Here is a 12618-nt window from a genome sequence, read left to right as displayed (position 1 = left end):
GCCGGGCGCGGTGGCTCACGCCTGTAATCCCAGCACTTTGGGAGGCCGGGCGCGGTGGCTCACGCCTGTAATCCCAGCACTTTGGGAGGCCAAGGCGGGTGGATCACGAGGTCTAAAGGTCGAGACCATCCTGGTCAACAAGGTGAAACCCCGTCTCTACTAAAAATACAAAAATTAGCTGGGCATGGTGGCGCGTGCCTGTAGTCCCAGCTACTCGGGAGGCTGAGGCGGGAGAATTGCTTGAACCCAGGAGGTGGAGTTTGCAGTGAGCCGAGATCGTGCCATTGCACTCTAGTCTGGGTAACAAGAGCAAAACTCCACCTCAAAAAAACAAAAACAAAAACATAATACTGATTATATACATTTAGTATTATATAATGCTGATTATTGTTAATATAGTCAGTATAATAGTCAATATAGGCCAGGTGCGGTGGCTCACGTCTGTCATCTCAGCATTTTGGGAGGCCAACGTGGGTGGATCACCTGAAGTCAGGAGTTCGAGACCAGCCTGATCAACATGGCGAAACCCTGTGTCTACTAAAAATACAAAAAAATTAGCTGGGCATGGTGGTGCGTGCCTGTAGTCCCAGCTACTCAGGAGACTGAGGCAAGAGAATCGCTTGAACCTGGGAGGTGGAGGTTGCAGGTAGCCAAGATCATGCCATTGCACTCCAGCCTGGGCAACAAGAGCTAAACTATCTAAAAAAAAAAAAAAAAAAAAAAGTCGGTATAATAGTGTACACTCAATATTTAAAAGTGAACACGCAGCACAGAAAACTGATCAGCAGAATGTGGAGGAACTTCTCCCACCAGCAGTGCATTTTCTGTCCGACACTGTCCAGCTCGAATTCAGATCAGATGCCACTGCTTGGTCAGTTCCACAGGGCTGCCCCCACTTTAAATGCCAGTCCCAAGTCGCAGGTTGTGACCTGAACTTGTGGGTGACCAACTGTAAATTGGGGATTCCCTTGACTTCCTCCTCAGGTTGTAGTCACCTGCCAGGGCCCTTCACCAAACTCAGGAAAACACTTAGTTTCCTCATTTGTTATAAAGGATATTGCAGAGGACACAGATGAACAGCCAGATGGAAAAGCTGTGCTAGCCAGTGATTCCAAGCCAAGGAGAGTGTTAGGGAAGCATATTGACGAGGCCAGTCAGAGCATGCAGCCTCTGAAGTGACGGCAGTCTGTGCGACTGAGCTCTCAAGCTGTGGTGTCTGATTCTGTCTTACAGACAGTGTCAGAACTGAGTGAAACTGCAGGTCGCCCTAGCTGGGAGGCTGCTGGAGAACCGGTCATTGTGGGGACAACAACACACATTCTGGTGACTAGACGTGAAATATTCTCTGTTGAGTGTGAGAATAGCATGAATGAGTTTCTTCCTCTCCGCAGATCTCCAACGCATAATAAAGACTTTTTTTCCTTCTACTCTTCCATCTTTAAACAAAAAATACTCTCAACTACATTTCCCTCTGTAATAAGTGCCTTTTAATGCTCCATTTAAGACCATAATGTACTAAAAACTAGTTTTTACTTTGTCTTAAAAACTCAACAATATAGAGAGACAGGATCTCACTGTGTTTCCCAGGCTGGTCTCGAACTCCTGGGCTTAAGCAGTCTTTCCACGTCAGCCTCCCAAAGTACTGGGATTACAAGCGTGAGCCCCCGTGTCCAGCCACTTTGTCTTCAGTTCTTGCTTAAACCTTTGAATTGTTGCTTGAATCTGGCTTTCATACCAGGATTCCACTGATTCTGCCTTTTTCCGTCATCAGTGACCTCCCTGTTTCAATGCCATGGTTCATGTCCTGTCCTCATCTTTCTCTTCCTGTCAGTAGCATGTCGCACAGCCGGTCACTTCCTATTCTGCTGTCTTGGCTTTTATGACACCCCATTAAGTTTTACAAGAAGATGGAATACCATCTAGTCAGTCTGCTCGCCTCTCGGTCACTTTCCGCTTTCCTCTTCTGGTGTCTCCAGGACTTTGTTTTCTGAATGTGCGAGTGTTCATGGCTCAGTCCTTACACCTCTTCTTGTCTCCATCCACACTCACCGCCTTTCCTTATTGTCTCATCTCGTGGCTTTCTGCCCCACCTATTAATACAAGGCTCCATGTCTCTGCAGACCCTCCCCTGAGGTCTAGAATCCTGTGTCCACTTGTCTCCAAAACTCTGCAGGGATATCCCAGCAGGCATCTTCATCTTCATATGTCTCAAAGTGACTTCCTGGCCAGGCACGGTGGCTCACGCCTGTAATCCTAGCAATTTGGGAGCACGAGGTGGGCGGATCACCTGAGGCCAGGAGTTCCAGATCAGCCTGGCCAACATGGTGAAACCTGGCCTCTACTAAAAATGCAAAAATTAGCCAGGTGTGGTGGTGCGCACCTGTAGTCCCAGCTACTCAGGAGGCTGAGGCAGGAGAATCGTTTGAACCCAGGAGGCTGAGGCTGCAGTGAGCCAAGATTGAGCCACTGCACTCCAGCCTGGGCAACAAGAGTGAAACTCCATCTCATGAATGAATGAATTAATTAATTAATTAATAAAATTAAGTGACTTCCCAAACTCCTCCAAACATGTTCACTGCTGTAGTCCTGCACATCTCAGCCGAGGGCAACCCTGTACTTCCTGGGGCTCAACTGAATTTCCTTTCATTTTTGTTTTTTGTTTTTTTTTGTTGTTGTTGTTTTGTTTTTGTTTTTTTGAGATGGAGTTTCGCTCTTGTTACCCAGGCTGGAGTGCAATGGCGCGATCTCAGCTCACCGCAACCTCCGCCTCCTGGGTTCAGGCAATTCTCCTGCCTCAGCCTCCTGAGTAGCTGGGATTACAGGCACGCGCCACCATGCCCAGCTAATTTTTTTGTGTTTTTAGTAGAGATGGGGTTTCACCATGTTGACCAGGATGGTCTTGATCTTTTGACCTCATGATCCGCCCTCCTCGACCTCCCAAAGTGCTGGGATTACAGGCGTGAGCCACCGCGCCCAGCCTCCTGTCATGTTTAAAATACCTAAGATAGTAAATTGTAAGTGTGTTACTTTGTAAAATGAAGAAAAAGTTATTCATTTACTTAAAACAGGTGAGGAAATACATGGCTTCATAAATTCTTTTGAGGTATGGGAGAAAAATGTTTGAAAACCTCTCCCTGCATGATCCACTCTCCCAGGACCTCTCTGACGTCATCTCCTGCCTGTGTCCTCCCCACTCCCTCTGCTCCTCACTCCAGCCAAACAGACCTCTTTCCTCTTCCTGGAGCCAAGGTTGCTCCTGCGTCAAAGCTTCCATGTGGGCTGGCCCACTGCCGAGGACTCTCTGGCCCCTCAGCTACAAGTGACAAGCAGCCTTTCTTCCCTAGGTCTTTGTTCTGACATCACTTTTCTCTATGGAAACCTTTGTGATGTCCCACAGCCCCCCATTTGACATTGCAGCCCCACCTTCCCCACCTCTGGTCCCTGTTGCCTGTTCTGTGTGATTCTTTTTGCTCCTTCAATATCCAGTCTGGATCCTGGAGAGAACAGGTTCCCAACGGGAGAGCAGAGCCAGAAGGTGGGCCGTGCTGGGCTTGCCCGCTCAGTGGAGCCCAACCCTGGCTTCATGTTAGAGCACCGAGGCATCTTGCAGAAACATCTCTTGTGCCCCGTTGATATATTTTCATTTAAGTGTTTTTTTTTTTAGAGTCTAGACTGAGTAATATTTAAAGGTGACTCTATTCTGTATCCAGCATAGTACCAAGCCCTGTCTTTCGTTTCTGAAGGCTGAGCTGAGCCTGTGAGCCACAGAGAGGTGAGGGGCTGTCCTGTGCATGGGGTTTGGTCAGGGCTGGGTCTGTGCCCTGAAGGGGAGCTCAGTTCGGCCCAGCTCCCCACTGCTGCCTGGTGTGTGAGGCTTCTCCAGGAGGACAGCAGGTTCTGAAGAAAGAGGCCTGGAACTCACTTGTTCTTCCTCTAGGAGTTTCTCGTCCCTGTATCCCCTCTGCTGCAGTGGGCCGCAGAGGACCATATTTCCACAGGGTGCAGTCCTCTGTGTGTGTGATTGTGGCACATGAAGGGGATGTACAGATGCTGAGCCCTAAACAGCATATTTTGGATATTCAGTGTTGACTTATAAAGACTCTCTTATATTACCCAAGGAAGAAGCCTGGCAGACGAGGAAGAGGAAGGAAAAGAAGTCAGGGATGGCTCTCACTCAGGTACAGTGATGTTCCTGGAGGATTGTTCTTTTATTTCTTCCTGAAATGCTGGGCCTTGGAGTTGCGAATCTCTGAGTCTGAAACGTCCTGCTGGACACGTCTGCTGGCACCCACCCACGCCTTCCCTCAGTCCCTCTCCTCTCACTTAGATTCCATCTCATCGGGACCCAGTGACATGAGCTTGGGAAGAGGCTGCACTGGGCATGGTCCTGGGAAGGGCTCACCCCAGTCATGGATGGAGATGGGGCATGAGTTCCATGGTGTCAGGGCTCTTAGGCTGCAGGGATTGTTCAGGGGCCACATCGGGATGCACTGTCAGCTCTGTGTAAGCCATGGTAACAGAAGCTGCCCATGAAGTCAGGTATTACCGTGCAGAAGTGCCTGCTCACTGGTATAGAGTGAGAACACTAAGGGAACGCTTTCCCGCCTCATATTTATATTGCATTTCAAGTTGAACAAGTGAGTCACTATGTTTCTGACTCCAAACTTAAAGACTGGGAACAGATGGAAAGTTTAGACACAGACATCAGGGGTAGGTGATTCTTCCATTTCATCATTTTAGTGTATGACGTCAACGTGAATGTATAGCAACACAAGATTCTTAAACTGGTCTCAGAAAATCTATCTCACGGAGACTGCGGCGTTCTTACAAGAACCTTTGTCCATTGGGCATTGTAGGTAGTTTTGTTCAGATATATGAGCAGAACAACCTTACCATTAGAGAGACTGGAACTGCCGGGTGCAGTGGCTCACGCCTGTAATCCCAGCACTTTGGGAGGCCGAGGCAGGTGGATCACGAGGTCAACAGATCGAGACCATCCTGGTCAACATGGTGAAACCCCATCTCTACTAAAAATACAAAAATTAGCTGGGCATGGTGGTGCGTGCCTGTAATCCCAGCTACTCGGGAGGCTGAGGCAGGAGAATTGCCTGAACCCAGGAGGTGGAGGTTGCTGTGAGCCGAGATCGTGCCATTGCACTCCAGCCTGGGTAACGAACGAAACTCCGTCTTGAAAAAAAAAAAGACTGGAACTGTATTTTTGTTTTACCAGTTATGATTCAACGTTCCATTTCTTTTCTTTTAAACGTGTATGTATTTGTTTGATAGTGAAACAATGCATTTATGTGCCAAGAGGCAAAGCATCCCCTTCCTGTCAGCCTTCCACCTTCCTTGGCATCTCAGCGGGGAGCCACTGTTCTCAGTTCTGTGGGAAGGGTCAGTGCGAGTCCTGCAGAAATGCATTTTTACGTCATTGTGAAATTTAAACAAATCCCTCAGTGAATGTTTTGTGATATTTTCGAACATTTACACGTTTTCATGTTAGGAAACGGAGCTCACTTTTCTGCATCGTTGTTGGAGCATCTGGGAATGAAGACAGGTGGACCCTTTACCTTTTTCACTTTATAAAGAATGCCACACAGGGTGCTGCATGCTGGCCCACACCCAGAATCCCAGCACTTGTGGAGGCCAAGGTGGTAGGATCATTTGAGCCCCAGAGGTTGAGGCTGCAGTGAGCCATGATAGCGCCACAGCTCTTCAGCCTGAGTAACAGAGCAAGACCTTGTTTCAGAAGCAGAAGGCCACACTGGCCGCCATGACCGTGCCAATTTCACTACACATATTGGAGGGTTCCTCCAGGTTGGGCGATTAAAGAGTGATCGCTTCTAGGATGGTGCATTTCCTATGCTGCTAGATCTGGCAAGATTCTATCCCTACCCCAGGCGCAGAGGCGCCCTCTCCCACCAGTACCGCATGAAGCTAACTTGCCACTGTGTTCATTCTACACTGTGAACATCTGGGGATAATGCAAGCCATCGTATTTTCATTTTCTGACTTCTCAGTCTGGGTGGGTTGCATTACTTTGTGAATGTGTGTATATGCAATGAATTTGTATACGTTGCTCTGTTTTCTGTTCCTGGAATTCAGCTTACAGGATAGTCATGACTCACTGTAGCCCTGACCTGCAGGGCTCAAGCAGTTGTCCCACCTCAGTCTCCTGAGTAGCTGGGACTACAGTTGTGTGCTGCCACACCCAGCTAATTTTTTATGTTTTTGTGTTTTGTAGAGACAGGATCTCACTATGTTGCCCAGGCTGGTCTCAGTCTCCTGGGCTCAGGCAGTCCTCCTGGTTGTGCCTCCTAAAGTGCTGGGATTACGGGCATGAGCCATCGTGCCTGGCTTGGTTTAATTCTTTACATATGTACTGTTTTCTTACCTTTGATTATCCATTATTCCACTGTAAAAGGAATCCATCTTTGCTCACCCCTTTCTCGTGTACTTGTTCAGTTTCTCTTGCTTTGGAAGGCCTCACAAAGGGAAATGTTTATCACATGCCCTTTGTCTTTGACCCAGTTCCTGGCATATAAAACTTCTAAAATCTGTAGTTTCCAAAGTGTTGTCTTTTTGTATGCTGACGTATTGACTGGTAGCTGGCAACCTCTCACAAGCTTCAGGATGGGGCTGTGTCACCAGAGCATCCAAGGCAAGACTGGAAGATTGGACTTCACACTCTACTCTTCAGCTACCAGGGAGCGGGGAGGCGATGAGGGTTTAGTTGATCACCAGCGGCCAGTGGTTTAGTCATGCCTACTTCATGAAGTTTCTATGAAGACCCAAAAGCACACGGTTCAGAGAGCTTCAAGTAGGTGAACCAGGGAGGGCACGGAAGTTCAGCCCCTTTTCCCAGTCCTTGCTCTGCATTTCTTCATGTATATTAGTTGTAAATGTACATAAAGTGTGTCCCTGAGGTCTGTAACCCAATGAAGGAGTTACAGGAACTCTGATCAATAGTCAGAAGCACAGGAAAAACAACCTGGGGCTTGCTATTGGCAGCTGAAGTAGGACTGAACCCTCAACCTGTGGGATTTGATGCTGTCTTCAGGTAGCTGGTGTTGAAATGGAACCGGGGTTGGAGGACACCAGGCAGTGTCTGCTGCACAAGTAATTGCTTGCTGGTATGGGGGGAATTTACATCTGTTTATTTATTTATTGTTTGAGACAAGGTCTCACTCTGTCATCCAGGCTGGAGTCCAGTGGTGTGATCACAGTTCACTGCAGCCTGGATCTCTGGGCTCAAGTGACCCTCACACCTTAGCCTCTGGAGTAATTGAGGTGACAGGCACGTGCCACTACACCCAGCTTGATTTTTTTTTATAGAGATGAGGTTTCATTGTATTGCCCAGGCTGGTCTCCTGAGCTCAAGCAATCCCTCCAGCCTTGGCCTCCTTAAGTGCTGGGATTGCAGGCGTGAGCCACTGTGCCTGGCCACATCTGATTTTAGAAGCAGTTCTGATAGTATAGTAGGAGAAACAATTTGACTTTTCCACAGAATGTGTCTTATGAATTCGAATCATGTGTGCACATTGGTATTTAGTTGATTCATTTGATACTGTTTATTTTAGATTTAGGGTATGCATGCGGCTTCTTACGTGAGTTTATTTTGTGATGTTGAGGTTCAGTCTTCCAAAGACCCCACCACCCGAGTAGTGAACATAGTACCCGACAGACAGTTTCTCAGCCCTTCCCCTCTTCCTTCCTGTCCCTTCATGGCGTCTCCAGTGTCTGCTGTTCTCATGTCTGTGTTCGTGTGCACCCAGCGTTTAGCTTCCATTGTGAGAACATGTGGTACTTGTTTTTCTGTTTGTGCATTAACTCACTAGGGACAGTGGCCTCCAGCTGCATCCATGTTGTTGTAAAAGACGTGATTTTGTTTTCATGGCTGTATAGTATTCCACAGGGTATATGTCTACTCTATTTTCTTTTTTTTTGAGACGGAGTTTCGCTCTTGTTACCCAGGCTGGAGTGCAATGGCGCGATCTCGGCTCACCACAACCTCCGCCTCCCGGGTTCAGGCAATTCTCCTGCCTCAGCCTCCTGAGTAGCTGGGATTACAGGCACGCGCCACCATGCCCAGCTAATTTTTTTGTATTTTTAGTAGAGACGGGGTTTCACCATGTTGACCGGGATGGTCTGGATCTCTTGACCTCGTGATCCACCCGCCTCGGCCTCCCAAAGTGCTGGGATTACAGGCTTGAGCCACCACACTCGGCCCTACTCTATTTTCTTTATCCGATCCACTGTTGATGGGCCCCTAGGTTGATCCCATATCTTTGCTATTGTGAATCGTGCTGCAATAAACATGAATACAGGTGTCTTTGATAGAACAGTTTATTTTCCTCTGGGTACATATCCAGTAACGGGATTGTTGGGTTGAGTTGTAAATTCAAGCGGCCCTCCTCCCTCAGCATCCCGAGGTATTAGGAGAAGGGGCGTCAGCCACCGTGGCCTCATTTTCTCCTTTTTTAGTTTAGTTTACTGCATGGTCAAGTCTCCCCTTTTTTTCTCTAATTTTTTTTTTTTTTTTTTTTTTGAGACAGAATCTTTTCTGTCACCCAGGCTGGAGTGCAGTGGCACGATCATAGTTCACTGCAACCTTGAACTCCTGGGCTCAAGCAATCTCCCCACCTCAGCCTCTCAAGTAGCTGGGACTAAAGATGCATGCCACCATGCCTAGCTAATTTTCAATGTTTTGTTGTAGAGACAGGGTCTTACTATGTTGCCCAGGTTGGTTTTGAACTCACAGGCTCGAGCAGTCCTCTCAGCTCAGCATCCCAAAGTCCTGGGATTACAGGCATGAGTCACCACACCTGGACAAGTCTGCTTTTTAACCACCTCTAGTGTGTTTCTCCTTTTTTTTCTTTTCTTTTCTTTTCTTTTCTGAGATGGAGTCTCTATCACCCAGGCTGGAGTGCAGTGGCACAATCTCAGCTCATTACAACCTCCACCTCCCAGATTCAAGCGATTCTCCTGCCTCAGCCTCCTGAGTAGCTGGAACTACAGGCACGTGACGCCATGCCTGGCTAATTTTTGTATTTTTAGTAGAGACGGGGTTTCACCATGTTGGCCAGGCTGGTCTCGAACTCCTGACTTCAGGTGATCCACCCGCCTTGGCCTTCCAGAGTGCTGGGATTACAGGTTTGAGTTTTCCAGTTTAGTTTTTCAACTTTGGAATTTCTGTTCCTTCTTCATAGTTTCATCTCTGTGTTGATAATGTCATGTTTGTTTTCAGATTTGATGAAGTTGTTTACAAGTACTGTCGGAATACACAGAGCAGCTTTAGGAGTCTGTCATTTCTTTGTCTGCTAATATGTATGTCTCTGCCTCTTAGTGTCACTTGGTGGTGATTTAATATGTGGCTGTGTGTGGTCCACGTTTCTTTTTTTCTTCTCTTGTTACCTCCTTTTGGGACCTCAGCAATTCACTAATCAGCCACTTCTAGTTTTCGGTTTTAAACTTTGTTCTTAGTAAGCCTGTTACTTCAGTTCTGATATTCAGGCAAGACAGAAACTTGTGCCTTATCAGGGTCCTGCAAAGTCCGAACGTCATGAATCTTGCGTGGTGTTACAGAAGAAAGGAGAAAAGAAAAGTCAGAATGTTAGATGGATAGCCCAGTGCTTTCTCTCCCCAGGAGGAAGTGGAAGTACGCCGCATCATGCCAGGGTAGGGCCTCAGGTCAACAGGTGTTCCCAGAGCTCCAGACTCTGACGTGGTTGCCAGGTGTCGCACAAAGGCAATTCGGTCCACGTAGTGTCATTAAATCTGTGTCTCCATGGAGGAGGTAGTGTTTGGGACTTCCCGTGTTTAAGCGATTCTCCTGCCTCAGCCTCCTGAGTAGCTAGGATTACAGGTGCCCATCACCATGTCCAGCTAATTTGTGTATTTTTAGTAGAGACAGGCTTTCACCATGTTGGCCAGGCTGGTCTCAAACTCCTGACCTCAAGTGATCCTCCCTCCTTGGCCTCCCAAAGTGCTGGGATTACAGGCATGAGCCACTGCACCCGGCCTGTTTTTGTTTTTGTTTTTGTTTTAGGTGGAGTCTCACTCTGTCGCCTGGACTGGAGTGCAACGGTGCCATCTCAGCTCATTGCAACCTCCACCTCCCAGGTTCAAGCAGTTCTTCTGCCTCAGCCTCCTGAGTAGCTGGGACTACAGGCACACGCCGCCATGCCTGGCTAATTTTTGTATTTTGGTAGAGACGGACTTACACTGTGTTGCCCAGGCTGCTCTCGAACTCCTGAGCTCAGGCAGTCCGCCCGCCTCAACCTCCCAAAGTGCTAGGATGACAGGCCTGAGCCACCACGCCCAGTCTCTGTGCAGTTTTCTGGTTTCTTTTCGTAGGTCTGGAAAGGTGCTTTAATCGCATGGTAGGTTTTCTGCTGGAATTGCTGGCTGTGTCCTGTGTGTGCGTAATGAGAGCTACTGAAGAAGGATCGTCTTCACTGTATTTTTATTAGTTCTCGTACTTAAATTATACGCTCTTTTGAGGTTGCGATGATGTCATCTGCTCTGATTCTCACAGATCCAGCTGTTGCTCTTTGTCCTCCTTTTTCACCCACCCCTCTTTCCTGGTCTGTGTTCAGGCATACTCTGACGTGTCTGCTTGGAACAGCCCCATTTCCTGCACCGTAGGTAGAGGAGATGTACCCAGTGTGTACTGTTGATTATGATGTCTGCTGGGGTTTTCTTGTCTAGTATTAGATTTTTTTCCCCCCAAATTTCCTTTTTGGCCTGATTTTTTTTGTTGTTTGTTTTTTTTTTTTTTTTTTTTTTGAGACGGAGTTTCGCTCTTGTTACCCAGGCTGGAGTGCAATGGCGCGATCTCGGCTCACCGCAACCTCCGCCTCCTGGGTTCAGGCAATTCTCCTGCCTCAGCCTCCTGAGTAGCTGGGATTACAGGCACGCGCCACCATGCCCAGCTAATTTTTTGTATTTTTAGTAGAGACGGAGTTTCACCATGTTGACCAGGATGGTCTCAATCTCTTGACCTCGTGATCCACCCGCCTCGGCCTCCCAAAGTGCTGGGATTACAGGCTTGAGCCACCGCGCCCAGCCCAATGATTTTTAAGCATTCAGTCATTTCTTCAAGTGAGTACTGCTATGATACATACTTTTAACAATCCAAATCAGGCTAGGTGTACTGGTCCCACCTGTAATCCCAGCATTCTGGGAAGCCAAGGAAGGCAGCTCACTTGAGGTCAGGAGTTCAAGGCCAGCCTGGCCAACACAATGAAACCCTGTCTCTACTAAAATATAAAAATTAGCCGGGCATGATGGCGCATGCCTGTAATCCCAGCTACTCAGGAGGCTGAGGCAGGAGAATATCTTGAACCAAGGAGGCGGAGGTTGCGGGAAGCCGAGGTCACGCCACTGTACTTCAGCCTGGGTGACAGAGTGAAACTCTGTCTCAAAAAAAAACCAAATTAGTTTTACATATTAGTAAGTTAAATTGTGGGTTTTTTTTTATTTTGTTTTGCTTTTTTGGTTTTGAGATGGAGTTTCACTGTTGTTACCCAGACTGGAGTGCAATGGCACCATCTCGGCTCACCGCAACCTCCGCCTCCTGGGTTCAAGCAATTCTCCTGCCTCAGCCTCCCGAGTAGCTGGGACTACAGGTGTGGGCCACCATGCCCAGCTGATTTTTGTATTTTTAGTAGAGACGGGGTTTCACCATGTTGACCAGGATGGTCTCGATCTCTTGACCTCGTGATCCACCCACCTCGGCCTCCCAAAGTGCCGGGATTACAGGCGTGAGCCACCGCGCCCAGCCTGTTAAATTGTGTCTTAAATATTTTCTCTGACCTTAAATCTGTTCTGCACTGACACATCAATGAATAGTAAGAGTCGTGATGTATTAAGGCAGAAATGTGTTTGTGTATGTAAAGACCTTTTATGAAGTTCCGTGTTGTTATTCTTGAACTTATTTCAACTTTGCTCAGTTAGGTAACGTACTGTCAATTTACTTTCTTTTTTCTCTTCTTTTCTTTTTTCTTAAATTTGAGATAAAGTCTCACTCTATCGCCCAGGCTGGAGTGCAGTGGCACAGTCTGGACTCACTGCAACCTTTGCCTTCCGGGTTCAGGTGATTCTCCTGCCTCAGCCTCCTAAGGAGCTGGGATTATGGGCTCCCACTACCACGCCTGGGTAATTTTGGTATTTGTAGTAGAAACAGTTTCACCATTTTGGCCATGCTGGTCCCGTCAGTTTACTTTTGATGGTATATTTGTTACTTATCTGTGTTATTTTTTAAGTTTCATTTTAATTTCTGGATGCCTGGGTGCAAGTGCTTGCTCTGTCATTTTTAGCTGTTTGACCCGAGGGGAGTTTCTTAGAGTGTCTCGGATACTGTTCTTTCTTAGTAAAATGGCAACAGATCTTTCTCATGAGCCATTGTGTTTTTTTTGTTTTTTTTTTTTGAGGCGGGGTTTTGCTCTTGTTTCCCAGGCTGGAGTGCAATGGCGCGATCTCGGCTCACCGCAACCTCCGCCTCCTGGGTTCAGGCAATTCTCCTCCCTCAGCCTCCTGAGTAGCTGGGATTACAGGCACGCGCCACCATGCCCAGCTAATCTTTTTGTATCTTTAGTAGAGACGGGGTTTCACCAT

The 12618-nt window shown here is 47.6% G+C and overlaps 1 protein-coding gene across 19 annotated transcripts in view; it reads left to right on the top strand.

Annotated features, from left to right (window-relative positions):
* Window positions 1-12618, top strand: part of LOC103790061 (uncharacterized) — a 37887-nt gene that overhangs the window by 15688 nt on the left and 9581 nt on the right. For 10 of the 19 annotated variants that reach the window (XM_035283649.3, XM_035283652.3, XM_078361102.1 and 7 more), the window contains one exon: window positions 4119-4178. The exons of 3 other annotated variants lie outside the window; for them this stretch is intronic. In XM_035283649.3, the coding sequence (XP_035139540.1) occupies window positions 4119-4178 (60 nt within the window). Of the gene's footprint in view, window positions 1-1233; window positions 1324-4118; window positions 4179-12618 lie in introns of all 19 variants that reach the window. 6 more of the 19 variants (XM_078361104.1, XM_078361103.1, XM_035283648.3 and 3 more) reach the window with 2 other exon arrangements.

Source organism: Callithrix jacchus, chromosome 22 (assembly GCF_049354715.1).
Source record: "Callithrix jacchus isolate 240 chromosome 22, calJac240_pri, whole genome shotgun sequence".
Lineage (NCBI taxonomy): Eukaryota > Metazoa > Chordata > Mammalia > Primates > Cebidae > Callithrix > Callithrix jacchus.
The sequence above is the reverse complement of the archived record's forward strand: the minus strand, read 5'-3'. Positions and strand labels throughout refer to the sequence as shown.